At 42.2% G+C, this 25,908-nt stretch overlaps 3 protein-coding genes across 4 annotated transcripts; 2 read left to right on the top strand and 1 right to left on the bottom strand.

Moving 5' to 3' along the window:
- The first annotated feature begins 1,405 nt into the window (after positions 1–1,405).
- Positions 1,406–13,352, top strand: pde5ab (phosphodiesterase 5A, cGMP-specific, b). Of its 2 annotated transcripts, none has more exons than XM_088292538.1 (22): positions 1,406–1,747; positions 2,696–3,170; positions 4,024–4,197; positions 5,076–5,165; positions 5,305–5,376; positions 5,503–5,592; positions 5,674–5,814; positions 6,376–6,440; positions 7,572–7,683; positions 7,761–7,845; positions 7,912–8,087; positions 8,216–8,266; positions 9,475–9,621; positions 9,688–9,813; positions 10,088–10,182; positions 10,266–10,353; positions 10,422–10,522; positions 10,638–10,715; positions 10,960–11,023; positions 11,492–11,566; positions 11,638–11,721; positions 12,222–13,352. In XM_088292538.1, the coding sequence occupies exons 1-22, from the start codon at positions 1,668–1,670 to the stop codon at positions 12,339–12,341; spliced, it is 2,589 nt and encodes an 862-aa protein (XP_088148664.1). In that variant the 5' UTR covers positions 1,406–1,667; the 3' UTR covers positions 12,342–13,352. The 2 variants fall into 2 exon arrangements, with proteins under 2 accessions (XP_088148664.1, XP_088148663.1); XM_088292537.1 differs by having other exon boundaries at positions 7,758–7,845.
- mad2l1 (MAD2 mitotic arrest deficient-like 1 (yeast)) lies at positions 12,734–16,727 on the bottom strand. The gene is made up of 5 exons (XM_088292540.1): positions 16,488–16,727; positions 15,732–15,878; positions 15,027–15,147; positions 13,913–14,016; positions 12,734–13,840 (listed from the first exon to the last, which is right to left on the bottom strand). Exons 1-5 carry the CDS (start codon positions 16,549–16,551, stop codon positions 13,668–13,670), a joined length of 609 nt encoding a protein of 202 aa, XP_088148666.1. The 5' UTR covers positions 16,552–16,727; the 3' UTR covers positions 12,734–13,667.
- Positions 16,728–17,764: 1,037 nt separating this feature from the next.
- Positions 17,765–24,090, top strand: sh3gl2b (SH3 domain containing GRB2 like 2b, endophilin A1). The gene is made up of 8 exons (XM_088292539.1): positions 17,765–17,990; positions 20,622–20,690; positions 20,760–20,976; positions 21,643–21,776; positions 21,853–22,011; positions 22,112–22,215; positions 22,281–22,411; positions 23,369–24,090. The coding sequence occupies exons 1-8, from the start codon at positions 17,946–17,948 to the stop codon at positions 23,563–23,565; spliced, it is 1,056 nt and encodes a 351-aa protein (XP_088148665.1). The 5' UTR covers positions 17,765–17,945; the 3' UTR covers positions 23,566–24,090.
- The last annotated feature ends 1,818 nt before the right edge of the window (positions 24,091–25,908 follow it).

The raw sequence follows: 25,908 nt of genomic DNA, 5'->3' as shown, positions 1-25,908 counted from the left end.
CAGATGATTAGTTGGTAAATATGCACTCGAAAGGTATGCGACAAACAATCTCTCCAAAGATCTTCCGCTAACAACCCAGGCTGAAACGCACGTATCACTTAAGCTAATGGTTAGCCATATATATATATATATATATATATATATAAGTAAATAATAAAACAAATATAAGCTTGCTACTTTGCAGATTTTCGTCTTTGAAAGCAAAAGTTTTTGTCTTTTTGCGTCACCAACATGGAATAGACTGCTCGATTGGGAGACCCTGCAAATGTAATGTCCAGCCACCCCCCACCAATTCCCTCTTGCCCTCCTCCAGGGACATCGAGCCACCATCTGCCAGTAAGGAAACACCACCCGGCGGGGGAAGGGGGGGGGGGGGGGCACGTGTCCATCTGGAGGGACCAAAGTCAAACCAAGGCAGACACATAAAAGGCTGGAAGCCATGAAACAATCAAAGTCAACCACCTTCAGGTTGCCCTATGATGTCTATAAAAATAATACGAGCGTTTGACTATTGTAAAATGTCTGTTTTCTTTTGTGCGGACTAACCTTCAGTGTGGTTTTATCTGTTTGAGTCAATACATTACACACTGGGAAACGTTGCAATATACAGTAGCGATGATTAAAATGCTTTATTACGGTTAAAAAACTTGTGAAACTGAGAATTCATTCACATTTTTGTTGGAAAAACTTGTAATGTATTTTGACGAGGCGATTTTGGAAAAAAAAAAAAAAGAAATGAGGATTACGCTGAAATTGCGTGAAGACAAATTCCAATTTGATATGAACAAAGTCAGTTGAGCAACTTTGGACGTCTTACAGAAATTACGTAACATTTTTTTGCGAGAAAAGAGTTATGCTATAAAAAGATCAAAGCTGCTAAAATTGTGTAAAGAAAGCTCAAATTGTGAGAAATACGTATCACGATATCAAAGTCGTAACAGAACGAGAACAATGTTGGCATGTTATGGGAAGGAAGATAAATCTAATTTCTGTTAAAAATATCTCGAAAATCTTCTGAGAAGACAATCTTTTCCCGAAAATACAATTTAGGAGGAAAACAAAATTCTGTCATGTCAAAGTATAACAAGATTAAAACTGTGATAATAGAAAAACATTTTTTTTTTAAATAAAGTCCTTTGGAAAAAAACCCGGAATATAACAGGAAACGGAACTTGTGAACCGCTAAATAATTTGCAATAAATGATGTTTCATTTAACACCGTGGTAGGACCCAAAAACTTTGAGAAGCCCTCCATAAACTGAATCTTTGAAGTGTTCCGATGCTTTCTGGGGCTTGGGGGGGGGGGGGGGGGGGTGGAAGGTGGGCGTTGTGCGACTTTGCCCCCGACGCTTGTAACCCCGCGCACCGCCACTGCGCGTCCGTCGGAGTCGGTTGCTGTCTGTGTTATCTCCGCATGTTTGACAAGAGAGGAAGTGTTTGCCTGATCTCTTTCTCCCTCCCCTCCTTCTCTTCTTTGAATCTTATCCCGCACACACAAAAAAAAAAAGAAGAAGAGAAAAAGTGGCGTCCTGCCTGTGATTCGCGCGTGCTACGCGCTGTTTACTTTTTCGAGCTTGCTTCCGCGCATTTGTCTTTTTTTTTTTTTTTTTTTTTGCCATATGGGGGACAGTCGCGCTATTGTGGATATATAGAGGCATAGACACGCCATGGAGGACGACATGATGGAAGCGTGGTTGGACGACCACCTCGACTTCACGCACTCTTACTTTGTCAGGAAAGCGTCCAGGTAAAAACGAGCGACGAGCGCGTGCGCGCGTGCGTGCGTGCGTGCCTGTTTTTGTTTTGTTTTGTTTTGCTTTGAACGCGCCTTTATCGTGTTCAAATGTGCGCTGACTTGCAGTGTGCATGTCACATGAAAATTGCGCAGGGGTCAGTCAATGATTAACTTTTACAGCGCATTGTTTAATTTGTGCTCTCCAATGCGTCCTCGTGACAATTAGACAAGGTAAATATGTGCGCACTTCCAAGTGCGTTATTTATTGTTTAATTTGACGAAAGACAGGCACGAAGCTGAAAGAATAATAATGGCTAATGGCTCATGTTTAGCCATTTTAGAAAAAAAATCAATAAGAATCACGAAATACTTTTTTTGATCAAGCAGTTGCTAATTTAAATAGCAAGCAAAAGTCTACACACCCCTGTTCAAATGCCATCAAAAACTGCGAGGAAGATGAAACATTTAAAAATGTTTCCACCATTCATGTGACCTATAACCTGTCCAACTCAATTGACTTTTTTTTTCAAGCTTTTAAAGAGCGCAAGTAAAAATAAACTGCCATAATGCGATTGCATAAGTTATAACTGGTGACGTATCACATTCAAACTCATTTTAAATTGGAGTCCGCACAAACGTGCCACCATTTATGTTCTTTATATTCTTTAATCGTTTGAACAAGGGGTGCGTAGACTTTGAAAAAGAACATGTCAAGAAGACTCTCCGCAACGACCCAGGCTATTGTAGCTCCTCCCCGATATGAGGGGGTTTATTTTAACAAGCTTCCTTGGAGCAAGTGTCCTATTTTGCTATTTAGACCGGGCTTTTCGTGGCATCATGAGGTGATTCAGAAAGAGCACCCTGCCCTCCAAAAGTTTAGCGGACACTGAAGACCTGAGCCTATGCTGGCTGCCTCGGTCGCTGATGATCAATGAATGGACTTTTATGTCCTCCTAACAGGGACATGGTGAATGCTTGGTTCGCTGAACGTGTCCACGCCATCAAGCCGCCTGCCTCCAAAGACAACCAGTCCTCCACGGATCCCGCCGGCCTTGGCCTTTCAGGCAATCACTCCGCCGCAGCCAACGCGGTCCCCAACCAACCGCCCGCAGCCCCGACTCGCAAAATCTCCGCATCCGAATTCGACCGCCCTCTAAGGCCCATTGTGGTGACGGACGAGGAGGGCTCAGTGACGTTTCTGAGCGACGCCGAGCACAAGAGTGTCGCCCCGCGCGGCGCCGCAATGCCGGACGGGGACGTCGGAGGCGAAAGCGCCAAGGCGGCGAGTGGCGGCAGTAACCGAGGCGATCGTTGCGCTCGACTGCTGGAGCTGGTGAAGGACGTTTCGAGCCATCTGGACGTGACAGCACTCTGCCATAAGATCTTCCTCCACATCAACGAGCTCATTGCTGCCGACCGCTACTCACTATTTTTGGTGAGGCGGGGGGGGAGATAAGGAAATCAAAAGACCAAATGTGTGGTTTGGGTCAGACAAGTCATGTCCGGCTAACATAGTTTGGATAATCAGGATTAATTTTTTTTTTTTTTGTCCAAACAGACTTCAGGCTACTTTTGGTGTAAGGTAGCAACCAGCATAAAAAAAACTCTCTGAGTAATAGACACTCCCCTAAAAAGGTTTAAAATTGCTTGTAGATGCCACTAGATGGCGGCAAAGCACCATTTTCATCTAAATGAAGCTCCTCAAATCATTTCAACGTAGTTGCTTGAAACCAAAATGGCAACAAAGTACTGATTTTGTCTAAACAAAGCTCCTCAATCCACTTGAACATTGTTCCTTGGTACTATGATGCCACAAAAATTACAGTGAGTTTTTCAGTGAGTAATGTTGGATAAGTTCCCCCACAATAAAACGTAAATTGGTGAATGCCGAACCACATCGAGCGTAAACGGAGTTTTTCTGTATTAGGAACTTTCTTTTACTCATTCAATGCCATCCCTAGTTGAATGAATGTACCTTTTGACGTCTATATCCGTCAATGGCAGTGAATGACTAACCAAATTTTAAATTCGATTTTCCAAGTCTGGGATTTGAGAAAATTAATCTGAGTGATATGATAGCTCGTTGTGGCCATGATGGATCGACACTCAAACAAAATAAAATCCACATGGGAGGGCTTTAGTTTAATAAACTTTTAAGATCAGTTTTTAACTTCTACGTTTGTGCGATTTGTGGCAACGCTTGGTCCTTATCACTAAATTGGCTTTCATTTGCTCTTACGATACTTCACTTTGTCTAATAAGGCAGCATTTTTTGGGGGCTGTTTCAGGTGGGCGAGGACAGCTCCAACACCAAGTTCCTGGTCAGTCGCCTGTTTGACGTGGCCGAGGGCTCCACGCTGGAGGAATCGTCCAGCAGCAGCATCCGACTGCAGTGGAACAAGGGCATTGTGGGACACGTGGCGGCCACGGGACAGCCGCTCAACATCAACAACGCTTATGAGGTCATGTTGACGTTTACACGTGACGCAAAACATTGCCTGAGTGATTAGTGGCATTTTATGATGACATTATTTGCCGTCATTCGCTGCGGTAGAATATACAGGAAGCGTAGACGGTGCTCAAATTTACCATCTTTTGTTTTGTGTAATTGTCCATTTTTTCCCTCCTTCATACTGTAAAATATTTAATGAAAGCACATTGTAGTGTTTTCCCGGAATCGTGTCAGTGCTTTCATCGTGCGGTTGATTAAGCCTGTTCCCTCTGATTGCTCTGTCCAATTAATGCTCCTCTTTATGTGAGTGCTCTTGAGTGTTTAAGTGTGTTTATTATTATGTGTTTATTATATTTCGTCCGGTTCAAACAGGCTAACGCCACATCAACTTTAACAGATACTCGCGTTCGATTTAAGTCAAAATTATCCCCACAGCCTCTGACGCGGGATAAAATGAGATTTAACGATATGGATTGTGACGGTTCGTTTTAATTTTTGGGTCAAAAACGTCAAAATCAGGTGGCTGGATTTGAAATTTATCTAAATTATGCTAATCAATCCCATCGATCTTTACCGTAATTGGACGGGTTTTCAAGTCAATCATTTAACTCATTTAATCTCAGATTTGTTCGCTAGAGGAAACCCCACAATTCCAGCGTTTTTCTGGATTTTGACTGAATTTGTGAGGCCAACAGAATATTCTGTTCTAATGCTAAAAACACGGAACTATGACGAAAAAAAAAAAAAGGCTAAGACGTATAAATACGTCTTTGGGAGGCAGGGACTACATTTTTGAAAACGTATATGTATGTCTTATGCATTGTATGAGTTAAGACGCATTTTATTTTTATTTTTTTAATTAATTAATTCTGGTTTGCCGACCCGCAGGACCCTCGATTCAATGCGGAGGTTGATATGATCACAGGTTACAAGACGCAGAGCATTCTGTGCCTTCCCATCAAGAACCACCGAGACGAGGTAACGATAGTATTGTGCCATTATAAAAGCAAAAAGGACCTCAGAATAAAATTTACACAAAAAAAAAACTCCCCAAAAAAAACATACATGGTCAGTGTAAATGTAAAGTAATGAAATGTCTCAAACCAACCAATGGTAGGTTGTCGGAGTGGCTCAAGCTATCAATAAGAAAAACGGCAACGATGGAGCCTTCACCCAACAGGATGAAAAGGTACGTAAAACTCACATTTGAACATTTTTGGCCATTTTCATCAGTGGCTCTTTCGTCCCCATTTTTTGTTGTTCTAACATCGAGAAACAAAACAAAACAAAAAAAATGGCTTTTCTTTCAAAACAGGACTTCTCAGCTTACTTGGCCTTTTCCGGCATCGTTCTGCACAACGCCCAACTCTATGAGGCGTCGCAACTAGAAACTCGACGTAATCAGGTACACGAATCCGCCGAATCTCACTCTAAATGATACCATATGTCGAATAGAGACAAGTCTTAAAGGTGACGATTTGCTCAGGTGCTGCTGGAACTGGCTAGTCTCATCTTCGAGGAGCAGCAGTGTCTCGAGGTTTTACTGAGGAAGTTTGCGGGCACCATCCTGTCCTTCATGCAGGCCCAAGCTTGTACGGTCTTCATTGCTGAGAACGACTCCACGGAGGTCAGCACCAAAGTGACCCTAGGACATCTCAGGCGGGGCCGCATGCGGGCCACGGGCCATAGGTTTACGCACCCTTCGTTTTCGGGACTTTTACATGCCTGCAGAAAAAAAAAAAACATCTTCTCGAAACTACTTAGCCTTGCCAGTGACCCCAAGACGAGTCCAAACATTGGAGGATCTTTTTCTATTTATAGCCCGTTTTATGACCTAAGGGAGTGACGGACTGCAAGGGTAGGGGAGCAAAGTTTTCCTAAACAAAAAAAGTGATTCGTTTATCTTTAACATCCTGTTAAAATGGGAAAATCTTATTGGGAGTGCATGTCGAGTGAAAACAAGTCCCTAAAAGGAGGGCGGGAGCGGAACAAAGACATGGAATGTTGAAATAAACTCCTAATCTGGCAATGCTTGACGTGTAATGGACCGTTTGCTTGTAACTTGGACGAGTTGCATCGTCTTAATGGCTTAACTGAAAGATATAAAAGTTGATTTGTCTTGTAAAAAAAAAAAAAAAAAAAGTCAAAGGAAGAAAACTTCACTTTTGAACTTTTTTTTTTTTCGCAGAACCCGTTTTCCAGTGTCTTTCATATGGAATATGAAAAGAGTGAAGTCCATAATACCACCGAAAGGTAAGATCAAGGCAAAGGGTGAATCCATTAAATTCAATATTATACGATGAGAAAGTTGGCCTGTCATAATGTTGAAAAAATGCTGAAAAAAAAAGATATGTTACCAGAAAAAAAGTCGTTAAGTGACGAGAGGAAAATGAAACTTTACATGAATAGCGTAATTTTCAGAGAAAAGGTTATGAGAAAAAAGTTAATAAAATCATGATGATAATAAAAGCAAAGGATGATATTGTTAGAGCTGCGCAATTAATCTAAATTAAATTATAAATTATTACACTCAGTGATTACAAAATTGCCATAATCATAAAAAAATATATATACGTATTTATTATTATATCTAAAACATTGCTAAAAAAATAAAAAATTTACAATGTCTAATTCTGTAGTGAGTATACTTGAGTTCAAAATTTTGGCATTCTATTGAAATTGTTTATTGAGCTGTTACAACAGTTCTATGGCAATTTAAGTGAATTTAACAAAAAAATACAATGCACTTTGTTTACACAAGGAAACCATACTCGAATTTTTTTTGTTTGCTTCTTTTTTCTTGTTTTTTATTTTTTTATTTTAATATAAAATAAATTTGATTTGTCTTAATATTGTTTCCATTCAAACATTTTCATCAAAAAATAATTGTTTGAATAATCGTGATTTCAATTATTACCAATAATCGTGATTCATATTTTTTTCCCCCATAATCAAGCTGCCTTAGATATTGCAGGATTAAATACAATAAATTGCAAGTTTATTTCATAGCGCATTTCACAACAGCTGGAGCTATAATGAAGCGCTTTCCATACGGTGGAGCAGTTTTAACGTACAAAAGAAACCGGTTGTCATGTTAACAGAATTAAGTCGTAATTTACAAAAAAAACATCTATAATATTACAAGACAAAAGCTGTCAGACTCAAACAAGTCTGACTTTATTTCAATAAATCTGACTCTAGAGTATTCCCTAATAGCATTTTTTTGCCTTCAAAGGCCTTTACAGCACGCCCATTTAAACTCTCTGGTTCCCCGTGTGGCCAACAGTGGTACTGATGTCATACTAAATTCATGGAAAATAAAAAATACAGTTTAATGCGAAGAATTCCTATTTTAATAATCATTTTTGCTGTAAATCTCCTCAGAGAATCTCCTTGTGTCAACCAGATCAACTACATGTACGCTCAGTACGTTAAAAACACCATGCAGCCCCTCAACATTGCCGACGTCACCAAAGATCAACGCTTCCCCTTGACGGTTTGTCTTTGAAACAAAATTGGGGTATCTTCTTTTTCCTACTAAATTATTGTCTTTTTTTTTTTTTATTCTAGCAGTGTGAAAAGCAATATCAGACCAGCAAACAGACAATGAGTTTGCTTTGCACGCCGATCAAAAATGGCAAGAAGGACAAAGTCATAGGTAGGAGGTGTTGCAGCAATTGGTGTCAGTTGCTTAGAAATCACAGAAAAAGTCACACGTCTGTAGGTTGCTGCCAGTTAGTGAACAAGATGGACGAGGTGTCAGGCGCCACAAAAACGTTCAACAGGAACGACGAGCAGTTTTTGGAGGCCTTTGCCATTTTTTGCGGCCTCGCCATCCGGAACACGCAGATGTACGAGACCGTGGAGAGAACCATGGCCAAGCAGCAAGTCACTCTCGAGGTCAGTACACGCCAAATAATGTCGGGAATCAGCTCAGTGATCGTCGAAAGGATCCGAAGTAGAACCTCGAATGTGCGACTGCTGTCGTGTGCGGTTTACTAAATAAACGCTGCCCGTGTGTTTTGCAGGTCCTTTCATATCACGCTTCGGCTGCTGCAGAAGAGTCCCAGGGGCTGCAGGTAACTATATTTAATTGGAATACGCACACACACACACACTATACAAATATACAGCGCCATGAAAAAGTATTTTCCACAAACAAAACAATCAAAGAAATTTTAATATCTCAAACACAAACAAAGTAAATATGAAATGTAGATTTTAAATTAGCATTTAATCCATTTATCCAAACCTATCCGGCCCCCATGACAAGAAGTTAATTGCCCCTTGAACCTAATCGGTGGTTGCAGCACCCTTGGCAGCAATAACTGAAATAACGTGTTTGCAATTACTGTTGCTGAGATTTTGCACCGCGGTAGAGGAATTATGGCCCACTCTTCTTTGTAGAATTGTTTTCATTTGGTCATATTGGAGGCTTTTTTTTTTTTAATAGGAACTGCCTGCATAGTCATACCACGGAATCGCAATTCGCCATTGGTGGACTTGTTAATAATATGTTTAGGGTCCTTCTGGAGCTTGTGGGCACGCAGTGATAGCCGAATGTTCAGCTGCAGAATTTTATGGTGGCCAGAATTTATTGTTGCATTAGTCAGAGTAAGTAGTCCAGGTCGTGAAGGCGCATAGCAGCCCCAGATTAAATGTTACTTTTTACAAACGCCAAACACCTTCCGAAGAGTTTGAAATTTTTGTCTCGAAGGGGTGGGGGGGTCATCAGGGATGTTTCTTTCAAATGTGAGCCAAGCCTTTTTTTTTTTTTTTTTTTAAATTCATCGTGGAAATCTGCCACCAAGGCAACCCTCCGCCAAAAAAAAAAAAAAACAAGTGCATATCTCATGGCTGAGTCATTCAGTGATCGCAACTGAGATTAGTGAGGCTTGCAGTTCTTTCAGTGTTGTCTTTTATGGTTTGATTGTGACTTCTGGGTGGGTCTTCCTTGCACTCTTGGGACTCATTTTGGTTTCGAGTGTGGTTCGCTCGAGTGCCAAAGCCTTGGAAAAGTCACATTTTCCAGACTTAGTTTCACATTTGTTCTTGATTTTGTCTGTCCGGTACTTAGGTAGAGGACTTAAGTCATTTTGCGATTCAACAAATCTGGCCTAAATCAAACTTTGGTTCGGCCAGTGAAATAAACCTCCGATTTGCAAAAACACTAAATGATTTAACAAGGGGGTTTATTTGTTCACACCTGAGTGGTTCTTTCAAAGGCCGTTAAAACATTTTAGTAATGGTTAACCACCACCATCCGATCCATGTGTCCACTGGGCAGGCAGCCACAATTCCATCGGCCCAGTCGCTGCGACTCTTGGACTTCGGCTTCAGCGACTTCGACTTGTCGGACACCGAAACCACGTTGGGCACCGTGCGCATGTTTGTCGACCTCGACCTGGTGCACAACTTCCACATGAAGCACACGGTAGGCGTCATCGTCAAAAACCATCCGAAGCGGATGAGCAATAACAATAACTTCTACACCGTTTAGAATTTATGCCAGTGGATTCTGAGCGTGAAGAAGAACTACAGGAATAATGTGGCCTATCACAACTGGAGACATGCTTTCAACACGGCCCAGTGCATGTTTGCCCTCCTTAAATCGGGACGTTTGCAGGTTTGTCATATTGTATGAGTTGGCAAAAAAGAATTTCAAGAAGGCTGGCATTTGTTTAAAGGTGGGGTTGCGGTGCAAGTCCGGTTCTCATGGTCCCCCATCCAACTTGTTTTTGATGTACACAATAATCAGCTTATTGGGAAGCTCTGAGAACGATCGTGATCATTTGAAATTGGCGTGTTGGAAAAGGGAGACATCAAAAACAAGCTGGATAGAGGGCCCTTGAGGACCGGAGTAAGAAACCCCTGGTTTAAAAGCATTTGTTTCCTGACAGAATCGTCTTAGGGACTCAGAGGTTCTGGCTTTGATGATTGCGACGCTCTGCCATGACCTGGACCACAGAGGAGTCAACAACTCGTACATACAGAGGTAGAGAAGCAGTAGATGAGTCACAAAAGTGTCCGTTTTAGTCCAAGTCAGCCACTGGGTATTGAACTTGTGTTCATTATCAGGAGTGAGCACCCACTGGCGCAGCTTTACTGCCACTCCACCATGGAGCACCACCATTTTGACCAGTGCCTCATGATCCTCAACAGTCCAGTAAGCATAAATGCAATTTTTATCCCCGTTATGACACAAACAGGGTTCCCGTTCTCTGACCGTTTCAGGGCAACCAGATCCTGAGTGGCCTCACCCTGGATGAGTACAAATGCACTCTCAAGATGATCGAGAGAGCTATTTTGTCCACCGACCTGGCCCTGTACATTAAGTAGGTACAAAACACGACTACTTTATCAATATTTTCCGACTTATTTGACATATCACTTATTATGGGTCGTAAAATTGCAATTTTTTTCCACATGAGCTTTTCTGTCTGCCAACAGGAGACGCGAGGAGTTCTTTGAGCTCACTCACAACAGACAGTTTGTCTGGGAGACTGATCACCACCGAGACTTACTGAGGTGAGATGATCTCATCCAGCCTTGGGGGTTCATTTTTATCTACCGTATACACTATATTGTCTATATACTTTTTTAACAACTAGGGCTGCACAATATATTGAAAAAAATATTGATATTGCGATATGCAAGTTTCGGAATTGTATTCTTTTGTCTGAATTTGACCAGTTAAACTTAAATGGCTTTTTTTTTTTTTTTTTTTTGCAATATCGTGCAGCCCTATTCACAACAGTTCATGTCTCCTTAGGTCAATGCTGATGACCGCATGTGATATATCAGCAATCACCAAGCCCTGGCCAGTGCAAAAAAGGGTAATGAAAAACAGAGATTGTGCCAAAATATTATATTTAAGAATTCCAATTTTGTTCCAGTGATTTTTTTTCTTCTTGAAGACATCTTTGTTATTGTATGGCTTTCACCCGCTTGCTTGTAATAGCACAAATGTATTCTCGTACCGTCTCTTCCCCGTGAGAAAAAAAAAATTATCCTTGCACAAGGCATCTTGCAGCTGCGTCCCAACTATTTAATCTCCCTAGTGATCTTTGTTAGTCTGCACCTTGTTGGTAAGCACAAGCCTGGTGGAAAAAACACAGAGCCAGTCACTCGTAAATTGTATTTGTTTACATGTGAGAACGCGTTTGAAAATAATTATACCCTTCGGAAAAAAAAGAAAAATTGAATTAATTAACTCCATTTCCCTCCATGTGGCCCCTGAGCTAAAATGAGTTTGACACCCCTGACTTAAGCTATTGTCTGAACTTTGTTTGTCCCTTGCACAGATCGCAGAGCTGGTGGCGACGGAGTTCTTCGAACAAGGGGACAAAGAGAGACGAGTACTGAACATTGAGCCCAGTGTAAGACAATATCAGAGGGAATTGCATCCTTTAGTTATTACACTTGCAACTACAATCTTATTTTATTTCAGGATTTGATGAATCGAGAGAAGCGAGATAAGATTCCCAGCATGCAGGTCTCCTTCATTGATGCCATCTGCACGCAGTTATATGAGGTAAATTAGTGCAAAATGGTTTTGGGATTTTTTTTTTAATTAATTAAAAAAATAATATATTTTTTTTATTAAATATATATATTCTTAATTAAATATATATTTTTTTAATTAATTATATTTTTTTAATTAAATATATATTGTTTTTAATTATATATATATATATATATATATATTTAATTAAATATATATATATATTTTTTTTTAATTATATATATTTTTTTATTATATATATATCTATATAAATAAAATGTAAACAGAACATTTCCAACAGATATTCGTTAACAGGATTTTCAAGCATAAAAACTGTCACAGTGGAATCAAATTCACAAAGCTCACTGTTGTCATAGAAACGGATGACCAAAATGAAAAGCTCACCAATCTTCTGTTCAATCAGTAATGTAATTTTGTTAACAAGATCGCGATAAGATAATTATTGATCAAGCATACTGCTCATTGTGGCGTACTTGTTCAGTCACCGTTGCACACTTTTATGATCGCAGACCTTGGCGGACATGTCTGCGTATTGTTCTCCTTTGCTGGAGGGATGCCGGACGAACCGTCAGCATTGGAAATGTTTAGCTGAGGAGTACGAGAAGGGCCTGGTCAAAAGTCTGGTGTGATCGTCAACACGGACGGACGCCCTTGTGGCTTGTTCACATTTTTCCTGTCTCACTCACTTTATTCTTATTTATTGTATTTTTTTTTTAACCTATTCTTTTCTAAGGTGATGAAAAAAGTCATTTCACAACACACACCGAACAACGCTATCAAGAACAGCGGCCTCCTGAGGTCATTACAAGCTAAAACTAACGATACAGAAATGGTTTGCCAACAATGTAATTGTGCAATATACTGAAAGAAAATTAGCGGAATTGAGTAAATCATACACACAAATACAAAATGGCGATACTGTACAACAGTATCACGATAAAAAAAAAAAAAAACTGCGATAAGTTACATCACTAGATACAAGACGAGTTAGGGCTTTTTTTAACACCCATTTTCTTATTCATTGCATGCATTTTCAACCACGGGAATATGTAACAATCAGTGGTTGCCATGGCGATAGTCTGGTGTATCAGTGGACCAGCAAGGACAGCTTTCATCATGCGTAACAGTTTGTGTGTAGTGCTTATCACAAACGTCATTGGTCATTCTTGTTTTATTTTTTGTTTAGTCATTACAGTACAGAAGCTATTTATTCTTTTTTTTTTTTTTCACCGAGTGGCTTTGAAGTCATAGCGTACAGGTATGAATATAAAAAAAATAATAATAATTTACATTGGGATGCAGATTTTATCTACACACTATTGCAGTGTCCGTCTCACGAAGTACAGTCAGCTTGCATATTTATTTGTTTAATATATTTATTAGGTTTATGTATATTGTCTTTTTTAAAGCACTTTTTCAGAAGAAATTTTTAAATTGTTATTTTTCGTACTAACTAAAGAAAAAAAAAAAGCTTTCTCCACTGCCTTGACAGAAAATTACAAATGCATTTTTTAGAAATGTACACAATGATTGAACTCGACATGGATTGATCGCCTGAATTATGTAATTGGTTACAATGTGATTATTTGGACCTACCTCTCTGACGACGTTGCCCCATGAAATAAATTCTGTTGAACTAAGATTTTTTTCTTTATTTTTTTTTAAACGGGGGTCTTTATAATGCCACACCTCTGATAAGAAATGGTTATTTCCAGAAGTTCATCAATTGGGAACACAGAATGACATGATGAACTTGTCCGTACCTTTCGTGCTTGCTTCATAGATGCTTCAAAAAGGTGTTTGCATTAAAGCAGGGGTGGGTGTACGAGTTGTGACTTAATAAAGGCCATACTAAATATATGAAAAAAAAAAAGGTTTATTATTATTGTATGAGTGGGGTAAATGTCTGTGGTTTTCTTGAGTTTTGGTTATGTTGTCCAGGCTTTAAAGACATTTTAAAGTGGGCACGTCTTCTTGTAAGTGACCATGCTGCACACCTTGTGGATGGACGTGGTGAAGGAGCGCAGGCGCACCTCCTCCGGTTGGTTGATGCTGTGCGGGCCGGACTCCTCCCACCTGTCTGGAATGGCGAGGTCTTTGTCGGTGTAGATCAAGAGGTTGAAGCCGCCTGGGGTGAAGAAAAAAAAGAAGACATCAGTGAGGGGAAAACTGTGGCAAGTGAGCGGACGGCGGGTCTTACATGGCGTTTCCAGCAAGGGCAGGAAGGTCACGGAGGCGGTGATCTGTCGGAGAACTGAGCGGATCTCACCCTGGATCGTTTGAATGGGCTTTTCTCGAGGGGCACTAACAAACACACCGCAATCAATACTCAGTCTAGGATTTTTTTTTAAAGAGACATAAACATACTTTATCCATGAGTGAAATTCACTGCTCCAGTAAATAAAAAGCAAAGAAATTAAACCAATTATGCGGTATGAAGTGAACAAAGAGCTTCATTTTGACAAGTGATGGGCAACTTAAATCGCAAAATTCTTTCATTAGTGCTACTCAAGTTTTTTGTTTTGAGTAAGACCTATATTGAATATTAATTCCTTTTTTATAAAGAATTTGAAGGATTAAAAAAAAATTTTAAAGGGGGGGGGGGAGTGGGATTTTATTTATTTATTTTTTGTAAAATCAAGCACTCAACAAAGTGTAGTCAAGGTACATGCAGCTAGCCAGTTGGCCATTCCTGATTCAGATGATAGTGTCTATATCTGGATGCCTAGTAACTAAATTTTAGTGTGTTGGAGTTTCTTATGACGCAAAAGTAATTCTATGCTGCCATCTTGTGTGGAATGGAAAATTTCACATTTGATATTGTAAAACTGGTTTCAGTAATTGTAAATTGCAACAACTTGTACAATTACAATATACAAGAAATGACTCCAGTCTGGTGGAGACGTGAAGCCGACTGACCGCATTTCCACGAAAGGAAGAAACTACGGGTTTAACAAAAATCAATTTAATTCAGAAAATAGGTTTTAATTCAAAAAGATAGTGTAGCGAATCGCCCAGAAACATTCCACTTTACAATATGTCACGATACAAATGTAAAATGACAATAAACTCAATAAACCCATTACATCATACGCTCTCGAACTGAGCCGTACCAAATCAAATCGTAATGCCACTGAATTCTACTGAATCTTAAAAATCAAAACAGCAATTTCCAAGATATTTACAGAATCGCCTTTTATTGGAACGATGGACGCCTCTAGGAGAAACCCCCTCCCTTTTGGCTTTGGACTTGTAAGTTTACTGTAGTAGGTAAGCAAGTAGACAACAGTCAAAACAAAAATGGTGACACCCACCTGCACTCCATGGCCGTCTTGTCGCAATCGATGTCAAACTGCCAGCGCTCCAACACCTCATCAGTGTTCAGACACGTGACCACCAACACCAGCTTCTGCACCGTGCAGTTGAGCAGCCACTCTGTACCATGATACGTGGAAATTGCAATATGTTCTGATGTGTAAACCAGAGTTTTTGCCTTTAATTGGACTTAAAGCGCCGTTTTGTTTCAGACTTCCCCTGAGAGAGAGCCCATTAAGCGTACTGACATATATTAAAAGGGGCCGAATGATTATGGAAATTCTACCTTTTAAATTTGTATATAAATAGTTTAGTCAATTGCATAATTGAAGTGACTTATAGGTCAGTTAGCGGCCAGAAACCGGCCCGCTGGAAAGCAAAATGGCGAGAAAAAAAAAATCTATCATTTTGAAGGAGGTGCATTTTTGCAAATTCTGCAAGTATAAGCTTAAATTTTCAAAAAATAAAAATCTAAAAAAATCAGGTCAGAGAATACTGTGAAACCTTCCACACACAAACCTCGTATTCCCAGTACCGTGCAGACAAAATTGAAAAGTCACAGCACATTTAGAGGGCAGAAATTACACAACGCACGCAGCTTCAGCAAAAATTAAAATTTTTCCAAGTTTCATGTCATGACTGCCAGCAACACAACACACTGCAACTGTATTCAAGTTAGCAAACAACACACTCTGTCGACTAACCTTTGACCTGCGACACGACACTGTCAAGATAGTTCTTCAGTTCAGGATCTGAGGTGACTTGGAGACTCATGTCATACTGGCTGACTCTGGTGAACTGCTCCGGAGGATAGATGCCACGCTGGTACAGGATGCTGTTGATGCCAAAAGCTGTGGAATGACCAATCAATTAATACATGTCAGCATAAAACATCATCGTTCAATCAATCAATCAATGCATTATTGATCAGTTGATTAATCATTGATTGGATTTGTCATTATCTTGACATTTTTAATGCGTTTATATGTTTAAGGTTAAGTCACTGGTGTCACGTAGCATTTTTGAGAAGTACAATTCAGGCTAAGATGTAATATATGTCACAAGATTTTTTTTTAATAGTTTGGAATTGATTTTGATTATGAAATGACTGGTAACTAACATTTTTTAAAAGGAAGAAGGCATTTTGAAATAAGATGCCTTTGTGCCAACCATGCTTGGGCCTACAATTGAGATTTTTTTTTTGTTTGGTTTGAAATGATCCCTTACAACGTCTGAAAAGTTGCCATGAATGCACACATCGAGTGAGATTTCCAAGACATTTGAAGTCTGCTGCCGTTGGTTCTTTTATGGGTTAAGTAGTCTGAGTACATTTGCCGTTACAGGAAATGTACTCGACAGTACTGTAGTCGAAAGAGGATAATTTAACGTTCATTGCCAAATTACTTCTTTACGCCATTTTTGATAGTGGCACGCCAAGTTATGTTCGGATAAATACTTACAAAAAAAGTCAGCCACAAGCTCCGCGCTTCCTTTGAGCGTAATGCCTTTCAATGTGCTGGTCATCGTGTGGTTTGATTTTCGTCGCTTTTTGTCTTTTTTTAAAAGCTTTAGCAAACGTTAGGCGTGTTTTCTTTCTTGCTCAAATGCTGCCCGCGGTTTGGTTTGAAAATGGCCTGGAGTTGCGCATGCGCGAGAGCTTTTCTCTTTTTTTTCCACCTTCTTCTTCTCCTTGACTGCTGTGCATATGGTTACCGAAAGAGCGTATTAGCGCCATCTATCGTCGGTTTTGGATAGTCTGTTTTTCTGTCTGTCAATCTCAATCGCTATTGAAATAAGAGTACTGTAAATTTCCCCAGACGGTTTTGGAATGTCTGTTTGTCTTTCTGTCAATCTAGCTCTCTATTGAAATAGGAGTACTGTAAATTTCCCCAAAGTTGGGATGGTTTTGACAATTATACTAAAGTACATCTCCTAAAGTTACCCTGGTTACAACAAGATAACTGTAAAATACCAAAAGTCCCACAAAAATGACCATAAATTACCCAAAAATGCTGTATTGGTTGTGAAAGGAGTAGCGTAAATCTTGCGCTGGTCAAAATAAGACTATGGTTACAAATGAGCCTTGAGATACTAGTGCATTAACTTGTGCTTTTTGTTAGATACGAGGTACCACTTGTTTGATTTTTTTTTTTTTTTTTTGCGATGTGAGCAAAAATCAGAGATATGAGTGTACTTCAAACACTAAAATTAGATGGCTGAAGCAAACTTCAAAACATCCGGAGACCTTCAATTCCCAACCACCAATAAAAACCCTCCAGCCACCCAACATACAGGCCGCTTATCCTCACGAGGGTCGCAGTCATGCTGGAGCCTATCCCGGCTGTCTTCGGGGTACACCCTGAACTGGTTGCCCGGCAATCGCAGGGCACAAAAAGACAAACAACCATTCACACTCACAATCACATGTAATTAACCTACCATCTAAAAGGAAACCGGAACACCTGGAGAAAACCCACGCAGGCACAGGTAGAACATGAACGTTCCATTTTATGCAATACAGTGGAGCCCCGTTTACTAACAAATAAATTAATAAAAATACATATAATAAAATAAATGAATAATTGAAAAACAAACAATTAAAAAATATATGAATAAATAAAGCGTCGCTCCAAAGATCGCTTATGCTAAGCAGATAGCGTCTCGGTTGAAGCGCAAAAAGAGCCTCGATCCCAGACTTTTGCTAACCATATCGCAATAGACGATCTCTGACGGACCATCCTCCTCCTCCTCTTCCTCATCTTCCTCCTCCCCTGTTGTCTTTTCTGTGGACTGCAAAGCGAACACAAGGCAGCTACCTCGCTGCGTGCAATCATCCTCACGAGTGGACGCCGAGTGGACTAAGGTCTCGTCCGTCACCGTCTTTTCATCGCATTCGAGTCCATTTTGGAGCCGCGGGGATGTCCGTCGCGGGGTTGAAGAAGCAGTTCCACAAAGCCACGCAGGTACGGCGTCGTGCGCGCGCATCTCCAGCATCCTCGCCAACATCCAGACGTAAACACGACGCGCCCGCCAGGCTGCCTTCCAAGCAAATATCCACCACGTTTTGCTACATTTCCTTACACACGTGTGGTCCTCTTGGAGTTAGGCAACCATTTTTAAAGAAATTGTGTGTGTGCCCGTGCGAGGAAGCGTGTCTTCTGTGTGACTGATAAGTGTACGATGGGATGTAATGTTACGTAACAGCGTGGCCTTTGAGACAGCGCTTCTGATTGGCTGTTGCTGCACACAACAGGGAATTCCCTCCATCCTCCATCACAGCATCTTTCCCTTCTACACGTCACCTCCATCATCCTCAACTCCCCGGACCCTCCCAACGCAAGATGTTCACCCACAAAACGTTCATATTGAACCTTTGACACTGCCCACAATTGTGTGTGTCCTTGAATGCATCACTGCTATGATCCAGTTTTGCCAGCCACAAATATTCCCACCCAGGAGCTCAGAAAGTGGGACAAATCTCAGCGTGTGTACGTGTTTGTGTGTGGGTGTGCGTTAGTTAGCGCTGCGGTGCCGCAGCGTGGCCGCCGCCATCATCTAACGTGGGAAACGTGACACCTTCGTCACCTGACTGAATAAAACATGAGAAGAAGGGCGAGGGAAGCTATAAGGCCTTGACTGGTTTGATACAGTGTCCCTCGCTTACGTTCGGTTGAAATTGTGTGTTGGATGTAGCATTGTGTGTGATGTTACAAGCTGCGGTAGTGTTCGAGAGTGGTTTAGATCCTATTTGGCAGGGAGGACATTTTGTGTTAGCCTTGGGTGCCCTGAGCCCTACTCTGCCACACTGCCATATGGTGTTCCACTAGGTTCAATCTGAGAGCCCCTGCTGTTTTCATTGTATTTGCTGCCCCTTGGAGTTTGGCATTTATTTTCACTGTGGTTGACCTTAAGATCTATGTCCTGCAAAAGCCAAAAGAACGCTTTCTCCTTCTAACCATTTTTTGACCTGTGTGGAGGATATTAAAGACTGGATGGCACAAAACCTCTTGAACGTGTTTGAAAAAAAATAGAGAGAGAAGTTATGGTCTTTGGTCCCAGTGGCCATTGTAGTTCTCACCCTGTTGACCTGCCCCCCCACGCCCCACCCCCCTGGACTCTTACCTAAAGCCAGCTGTCTTGAATTTGGGATTTAAATAGGACAGCGGTTTTAAATTAAACGGACTGGTGCCATTGTTAAATGCAGCTTTTTAAAAAAAATCTTTATCTGTTCGGAAAAGGAAAGCCTCTCCTTTCATAATGGCACTTAGAATCAGTAATCCATGCCTTTATTCCTGTATATCTCGGCTGGATTACTGTTATGCGCTTCATTTTGGTGTCAGCCAGTCTTCCCTCAAGCTTCTCGAGTTGGTCCAAAATGCTGTTGCTCGCTTCTTAACTGGAGCTCGTTGGAGGGAGCACATAATTCCAATTCTGCCCTCCCTTCACTGGCTCCCTGTACATTTTATAGTTCATCTTGAGATTCTTTTCTTTGCATTTTAACCTTTTTAAAATCGTCTGAACTCCTCAAGCTCTACCTTGGCTTTCGACTCAGCCGTATTTTAGTGTTTTACTGTGTTTACTGTTTTTATGTTACTAAATTATTATTTTAACAGTTTTTGTTTTCATGTGTTTTTTATAATATAAAAGACTTTGAATGAAGCCGTGGTTGTTTTTAAAGAGCTTTATAAATAAAGTTGAGCTGAGCTACAGCCAGGTAGCTCGACACTCATTCGCTGGCGTCACAGATACTTCAGTAGGACGTGAGGACGGAGACCCCAAGTGGACAAAAATAATGCTTTCACCTCACATGTACACTACATGTTATCGTGTTTCTCCGTCCATTACTCGATTAAAAAAATAGCTGTAGCCCTTCTCATAAATTAGGGCACTTGCAAGTCAAGGCATCGTATTAATCCCAAACGAGTTTGTTGCCAGGTCGCCATGTTTACCATCCTCGCGACGGCACCGTTGTCCTTAATTTTACAGCGAGCTGAAAAAGCCTTTTGTTTTGGCGGGCTCTTGAATGCAACATGTAAAATTCCCCCTCGCTGTTCAGAGGATGGTGTCGCCATGGCAACCGCACACATGTGAGAGGCGGGCGAGTGTGACACACGCTGCGGTTGGCCGGGTCAATAATTGATGGACCTCGAGGGAATCACACGTGACGTTCGTTTGTGTGTTTATGTGATGAGGTTTGTGTTGACTCGCGAGTCAAATTGACGAGGTGCTCATCAGATGCCGTAGAAGGTCTCGGCAGTTGAGTGTTTCCACTTCCTGTCGGATGCCTAGACGCATCTGGAGAGAATGCATGCACACACAGACGCACACACGAGGCCCCGTCTGAGGAGGACATTGTGGAATAACTTCCGGAGATTGCTTATGTAACATGAGGAGGGCCCAAGGGCTGCGTTTCCATGGTAACTGCATCCTCACGCTGCATGTTTGTGTCTTGATGCGCTTTTGTTTTGGGGGTTTTTATGCCCTTGAGTGGGCGGAGCGGTGTATTTTGTTTGACCCACCTGGTCACGTGGCAAAGCACAGCTCAGTTGCGCTCATCATCCTTACACTCTTCTTCTTCTTTACGCTCAATACAGAAAGTCAGCGAGAAAGTGGGCGGCGCGGAAGGAACCAAGCTCGACGATGACTTTAAAGAAATGGAGAAGGTAAGTGTGTTGACGTGATGAGAAAGAGGATGAGACGCAAGTGTCTGTAAGCGCTTACGTCCCCACAAGAAAGTGGACGCGACCAGCCGAGCAGTTCTGGACATCATGACGAAAACCACAGAGTACCTGCAGCCCAACCCGGCCTCAAGGGCCAAGCTAAGCATGATCAACACCATGTCGAAAATCCGCGGCCAGGAGAAGGGACCTGGATACCCGCAGGCCGAGTCCGTGCTGGGAGATGCCATGTTGAAGTTTGGACGAGAACTGGGGGAGGACTCCTGCTTTGGTAAGGAGGCTCCTCCTCCTCTTGCAACGCTCATCGTCATAATTATTACACCTGTGGCGGGCCGTGCACTTCACACGTAGGCCTTCAGTGAAGTCCGACTTAGTCCGACTTAAATCAATCCCCCTCATGATATCATCATTTATGACACCACGCCTGGACAAATAAGATACAGAAGCACACTTACACACTACTGAGTGAGTGTTGGACGACCTAGCTTCTCTTGTAAGGTCCGTCTTGAAAATGGCGTCGCGAGTGTAAATCCACACTTTTCCCTCTGTCTATCAACTGTATGAGCCCCAACACTCACTCTGAAGAGACGCCCACTCAATTGTATCTGAAAGCCTTGGACGAATAGTGCGTGCTACTGGTATCATGAAATCTGCCTGGCAACACCAACTAGCTGAATTCTGATTGGATAAAAACTCTCAGCTAAAAATACAACACTAGGATATAATATGACATCAATGTGAAGAATATGATCAGAATTTGTTGATTTTGTTAGGCCAGCAGTGAAGGCCCGGAGCGTCCGCCACTGCATTACACACATTCTCATGCTCATTTTTTTGTATCATTCGTGTTGTATTCTTTTCACCTTTGTCCTTGTTGCCGTCCTCCTCCTCCTCCCCTTCATCTTTCTTAACCTCAACCTGGTCCTTCCGAACTGAGGCCTGGCACTCATTGATGCGGGCGAGGCGATGAAGGAACTAGGCGAGGTGAAGGATGCTCTGGACATGGAGGTGAAACAGAACTTCATAGACCCACTGCAGAACCTCCACGACAAAGACCTGAAAGAGATCCAGGTGAGCGGTACAAGGTAGTCAAAGGTGATGATAACCAACACACTCACGTGTCCTCCCCGTCACTGCTCCTCCTCAGCATCACCTGAAGAAGATGGAAGGTCGCCGTCTGGACTTTGACTATAAGAAGAAGCGTCAGGGCAAGGTGCAGGACGACGAGATCAAACAAGCTCTGGAGAAGTTTGACGAGAGCAAGGAGATTGCCGAGCAGAGCATGTTCAACCTTCTGGAGAGCGACGTAAGCCCGCCACATCCTCTGTGGATTACTTTAAAAGTCCGTCATTGATTAGGCATCAACCAGAGTATGAGATTCAGTATCCAAAGTACTCACGTTACAGATTGAGCAGGTGAGCCAGTTGGCGGCACTGGTCCAGGCCCAGTTGGAGTACCACAGTCGCACCGCTCAGATCCTCCAGCAGCTTTCCAGCAAGATGGACGACAGGTAGGGAACAACCACCTTGTCGTCATGTTTCGTCGTTATTCTTCTGAAAGCTTCCAAACCTTCAGGATAAAGGAAGCGTCCAGTAAGCCCAGGAAGGAGTTTGTTCCGAAACCGCGCATGACCTTGGAGCTTCTGCCGCCCAGTGAGAGCCACAATGGTGGCCTCCACTCTGCTAAATCCCCCGGAAGATCACCAGGTACAAAAATGAACACACCTAGGTACTTATCTACCTACTTACCTAGATATCAAGATACCTACTTCGGTAGCAGCTGGGGATGACCGGGGTCGTCCAGAAACCTGTAGGTCCGCTGTTAGATTCCCGCGCTTCCCAGGTCATGTGACGTTGCATCCTTGGTCAAGCCACTTCACTTACCTTCCCTCCAGTGCCTCATACTCGTATACGGCCGGGTGTGAATGTTTGGTGGTGGTCAGAGGCAGCGCGCCAGCAAACCACGCTTCCCTCAGCCTGCCCCAGGGCAGCTGTGGCTTCACCACGTAATTCACTGCCACCGGAGTGTGAATGCTTGAGCGCATGAATAATGTAACGTGAGCGCTTTGAGTGTCTGGTTGTCAAGAAAAGCGCGATATATATCAGATTTGGTATCAAATAACCAACCTGTGGACCAAGCGACTGACGAACCTAAGTAGTTGGGTCACCATGGTTTCTACCTACCTTGGTATCTTAAGTAAGGCTGTGTTTGAGAAATCTATATATGAATTTGGATCCATTTTCCTTTTCATAGCCCGACATCGATTCATAAAACCAGATATTGATACTTTTAATAACGTCTTTTTCGCAATAAATGTGATACAGCAAAAAGTGTGTACTAATTGCAGCATTGGTTCTTCTGAGAATGCCTTCCATACCAAAGTAAAATTGGTGCCGCGTGAAATCTTTGATTGAATCGAAAATCAATCAAAGTGAATCGAAAGTCCAATCGAATCGGGCCCGTGTGTACCGAATCAAATCGATTTTGGAAATTTGAATCGATACCCAGCCCTACTACCTAAATACTTACCTACTACTATATACTGATGTGTCAGCTCCCGAGCCCCCTTCTTCCCCCGCCGGGGTGGCTTGGCTGATGGCAAGTGTTGAAAACTGCTCGATGAACTCCGATGTGTCTGCGTCGTGTCTGTGTCTGTGTCGCAGCCCCGCTGGACCAGCCGTGCTGCCGGGCGCTCTACGACTTTGAGCCGGAGAATGAAGGCGAGCTGGGCTTCAAGGAGGGCGACGTCATCACGCTGACCAATCAGATCGACGACAACTGGTACGAGGGAATGATCCACGGCCACTCCGGCTTCTTCCCCATCAACTATGTCGACATCCTGGTGCCGCTCCCGCATTAAGGCCCCGCCACCCACACGGCCATCGCCACGGTCCTGTTTTAGCATCCTCCTCTTCTCCTCCTTGTCCTGTCTTCTTCTTTTGCTGTGCTTTGTGCGACCGCGTTGATTGTCGGAGAAGGCAAGGCTTGCGGGACTCGAAGGGAGCGAGCAAATGACCACATGATGTTTGCTGGCTCGGCGCGTCGCGCCGCTACCGAGTGGGGGTAGTCCCACTGCGTGTGTGTGTTGAGTAAGTGTGTCGTCTTGTTTGCGTCGTTCCTATCAGGGCGCCGTCGCATGGCACTCGCCTCATCTTCTTTTCCTCCTTCTTACACCACTTTGGGCTGTTTGCATGAGCTAGCCCCATCTGAGTGAAGCAGCAATGCATCATGGGATCATAGCTGCTCAGCAATAAGTTAAAAAAAAAAAGTGGGGGTGTTGGGCAGGGTTAAGCGGACACTTCCAAGTTGAGTGTTTTGTGTTGAGAGGCTGCTTGTTGACTTTTTATGTGGCTTTTGCATGCGGGACGGATTACTTGATTGATTGATTGATTGATTGATTGATCGGTGTTCCATATGTCACAAGGTCACAGTGGTGAATTGTGAGTGATTTAGTGGCAAAAGCAGCAGTAGTTGTGGCTTTGTTAAACATCACCAGTCAGTATCTATCCGCTGTGTTCAACCTAAACAACAAACCAAACCACACGAGTGTACTGTACAATATATTACCATGGTGAGGCCACTCAATGGCGTCCATTGTGCTCGCATGCCGGCGTCCTCCACATCCACAAAACGATTCCAAACAGTGTTCAGATCTGCTAACGGTACGGTATTCAATGACAGCGGAGGTCGATAATGGCTAATCTGTTCACATACTAAGTGAGTATTTAACACAGTTGCGGGATGAAACAAAGTACAAATACTCCCTTACTGTACTTTGGTTGCTTTTTTTTTTTTTTTTGCTTGAAGCGGGAGTTTTGCAATTTATTTATTTTAAGAATCCACAGGGAACACCCCGGCAAGCTTCGCTTGGACTTCAGGAGCTTTTTGATTTTGAATTGATTTGACATTCCAAAAGATTTGGTGTTATTCTAACACTATTACAAATAAGCTAGCATGCTACCAACATAGCAGCTGTGGCGAATGTCAGCTCGTTTTCAGTGCTAATGCTAGCTTACTCTTGCTAGCAATGTTTTGTTGAAGCTTGACAACCTTCTCTTTGACTACAACAAGTCACTTTCATAATCGTGTACGTCATTGCGGCGTGAGGCGACATTCAAATCTTGCTATGCTAACTGCAAACTCCCTCTTGAAGTATTGATTACCTGATAACTTTAATTCTACTCTCGACAATGAATTTGCGATGACAACAGACTTTCTACACCTGAATTTGTCAAAATAGTCTTGTTAGTTTTTTCCAACCTCCACGGATGATGGTATGACGTCAACAGACGGAGGAAAAGGAAAATCTGAGCTCTCGAGTGACTAAAATCTCGGGCAGTGACTTTGAGGAACGTAAACCGGGGAACATAAAACGATACGGCAACAGATTTGGAGAGGGAACTGATTAGTGTTGTCAGCTACAAGAATGATTAGTGGCGAATGTGTTTTGTCTCGTGCCAGCCTAAAAACCACCAGTTTCTGGTGTTGACAAATTCTGTCTTAGCTAAATTCAAAAACAAAATGGGTGTGTTTTTCCATTCGTTATTGTCAGCTAATTTAGCATGTTTTGTAACTTGAGTCACAATGTTAGCAAAGCTATGGGAACACGTTTTGCTTACGTAAAAGTCAAACGATCTCGCTTTTTTCCGATAGCATAAATGTCGAGCCAACGACTTCTTCTGTACTGAAGGAGACTGAGTCTGTACTTTTTTTTTTTACCTAAGTGATACCTGTTTGATCGCTACTTCCACTTTCACCAGGCTTTTTTTTACACTGTACTTTCACTCACGTACAGATTGGGAGTACCTACGCCACCTCAGATTTTGAAAAGCACAAGTTGATATTCTCGGGAACAACTGACCCTGCATAAAACACAACACGAACACTATCAATATGATCAGCTATTCACTGTGAGGGCAATAAAAAAATAATATTCTAATAAACTAATCTACGTTTAGGGGCTGCATGCTTTGCATCATGGTGGCCTGATGCGCTGTTGTGTACCTCCTAGTACCCTTACTGAGAGCTTTTTTTTTTTTTTAATGATTTCGTCTGTCGATGGCGGCGTGTATTTTGACCTCAGTGAGGGACCCGTGCGGCCTTCGTCGTCACGTCACGTCATCGCTTAGAGTGAACATACTTGAAGATGTATGCAGTGGCATTTTGCCAGTCGGACCACAATTGGTGTGATCGTGTGACCTTG

Source organism: Idiotropiscis lumnitzeri, chromosome 4 (genome assembly GCF_059441095.1).
Source record: "Idiotropiscis lumnitzeri isolate Australia: NSW breed Sydney's pygmy pipehorse chromosome 4, RoL_Ilum_1.0, whole genome shotgun sequence".
Classification (NCBI taxonomy): domain Eukaryota; kingdom Metazoa; phylum Chordata; class Actinopteri; order Syngnathiformes; family Syngnathidae; genus Idiotropiscis; species Idiotropiscis lumnitzeri.
This window is presented reverse-complemented; position numbering and strand designations above follow the sequence as displayed.

What these genes read in the sequence shown, in the direction of transcription:
- pde5ab (XM_088292537.1), top strand. Translation starts at nt 1,668, where the DNA reads ATGGAGGACGACATGATGGAAGCGTGGTTGGACGACCACCTCGACTTC. An exon ending in TTTGTCAGGAAAGCGTCCAG is followed by an intron (nt 1,748 to 2,695) that starts GTAAAAACGAGC and finishes TCCTCCTAACAG; the next exon opens with GGACATGGTGAATGCTTGGT. An exon ending in CTGAGAACGACTCCACGGAG is followed by an intron (nt 5,815 to 6,375) that starts GTCAGCACCAAA and finishes TTTTTTTCGCAG; the next exon opens with AACCCGTTTTCCAGTGTCTT.
- mad2l1 (XM_088292540.1), bottom strand. Translation starts at nt 16,551, where the DNA reads ATGACCAGCACATTGAAAGGCATTACGCTCAAAGGAAGCGCGGAGCTT. An exon ending in TGTCGTGTCGCAGGTCAAAG is followed by an intron (nt 15,148 to 15,731) that starts GTTAGTCGACAG and finishes ATCATGGTACAG; the next exon opens with AGTGGCTGCTCAACTGCACG. An exon ending in GCCCTTGCTGGAAACGCCAT is followed by an intron (nt 13,841 to 13,912) that starts GTAAGACCCGCC and finishes TCTTCACCCCAG; the next exon opens with GCGGCTTCAACCTCTTGATC.
- sh3gl2b (XM_088292539.1), top strand. Translation starts at nt 17,946, where the DNA reads ATGTCCGTCGCGGGGTTGAAGAAGCAGTTCCACAAAGCCACGCAG. An exon ending in ACTTTAAAGAAATGGAGAAG is followed by an intron (nt 20,691 to 20,759) that starts GTAAGTGTGTTG and finishes CGTCCCCACAAG; the next exon opens with AAAGTGGACGCGACCAGCCG. An exon ending in AAGACCTGAAAGAGATCCAG is followed by an intron (nt 21,777 to 21,852) that starts GTGAGCGGTACA and finishes GCTCCTCCTCAG; the next exon opens with CATCACCTGAAGAAGATGGA.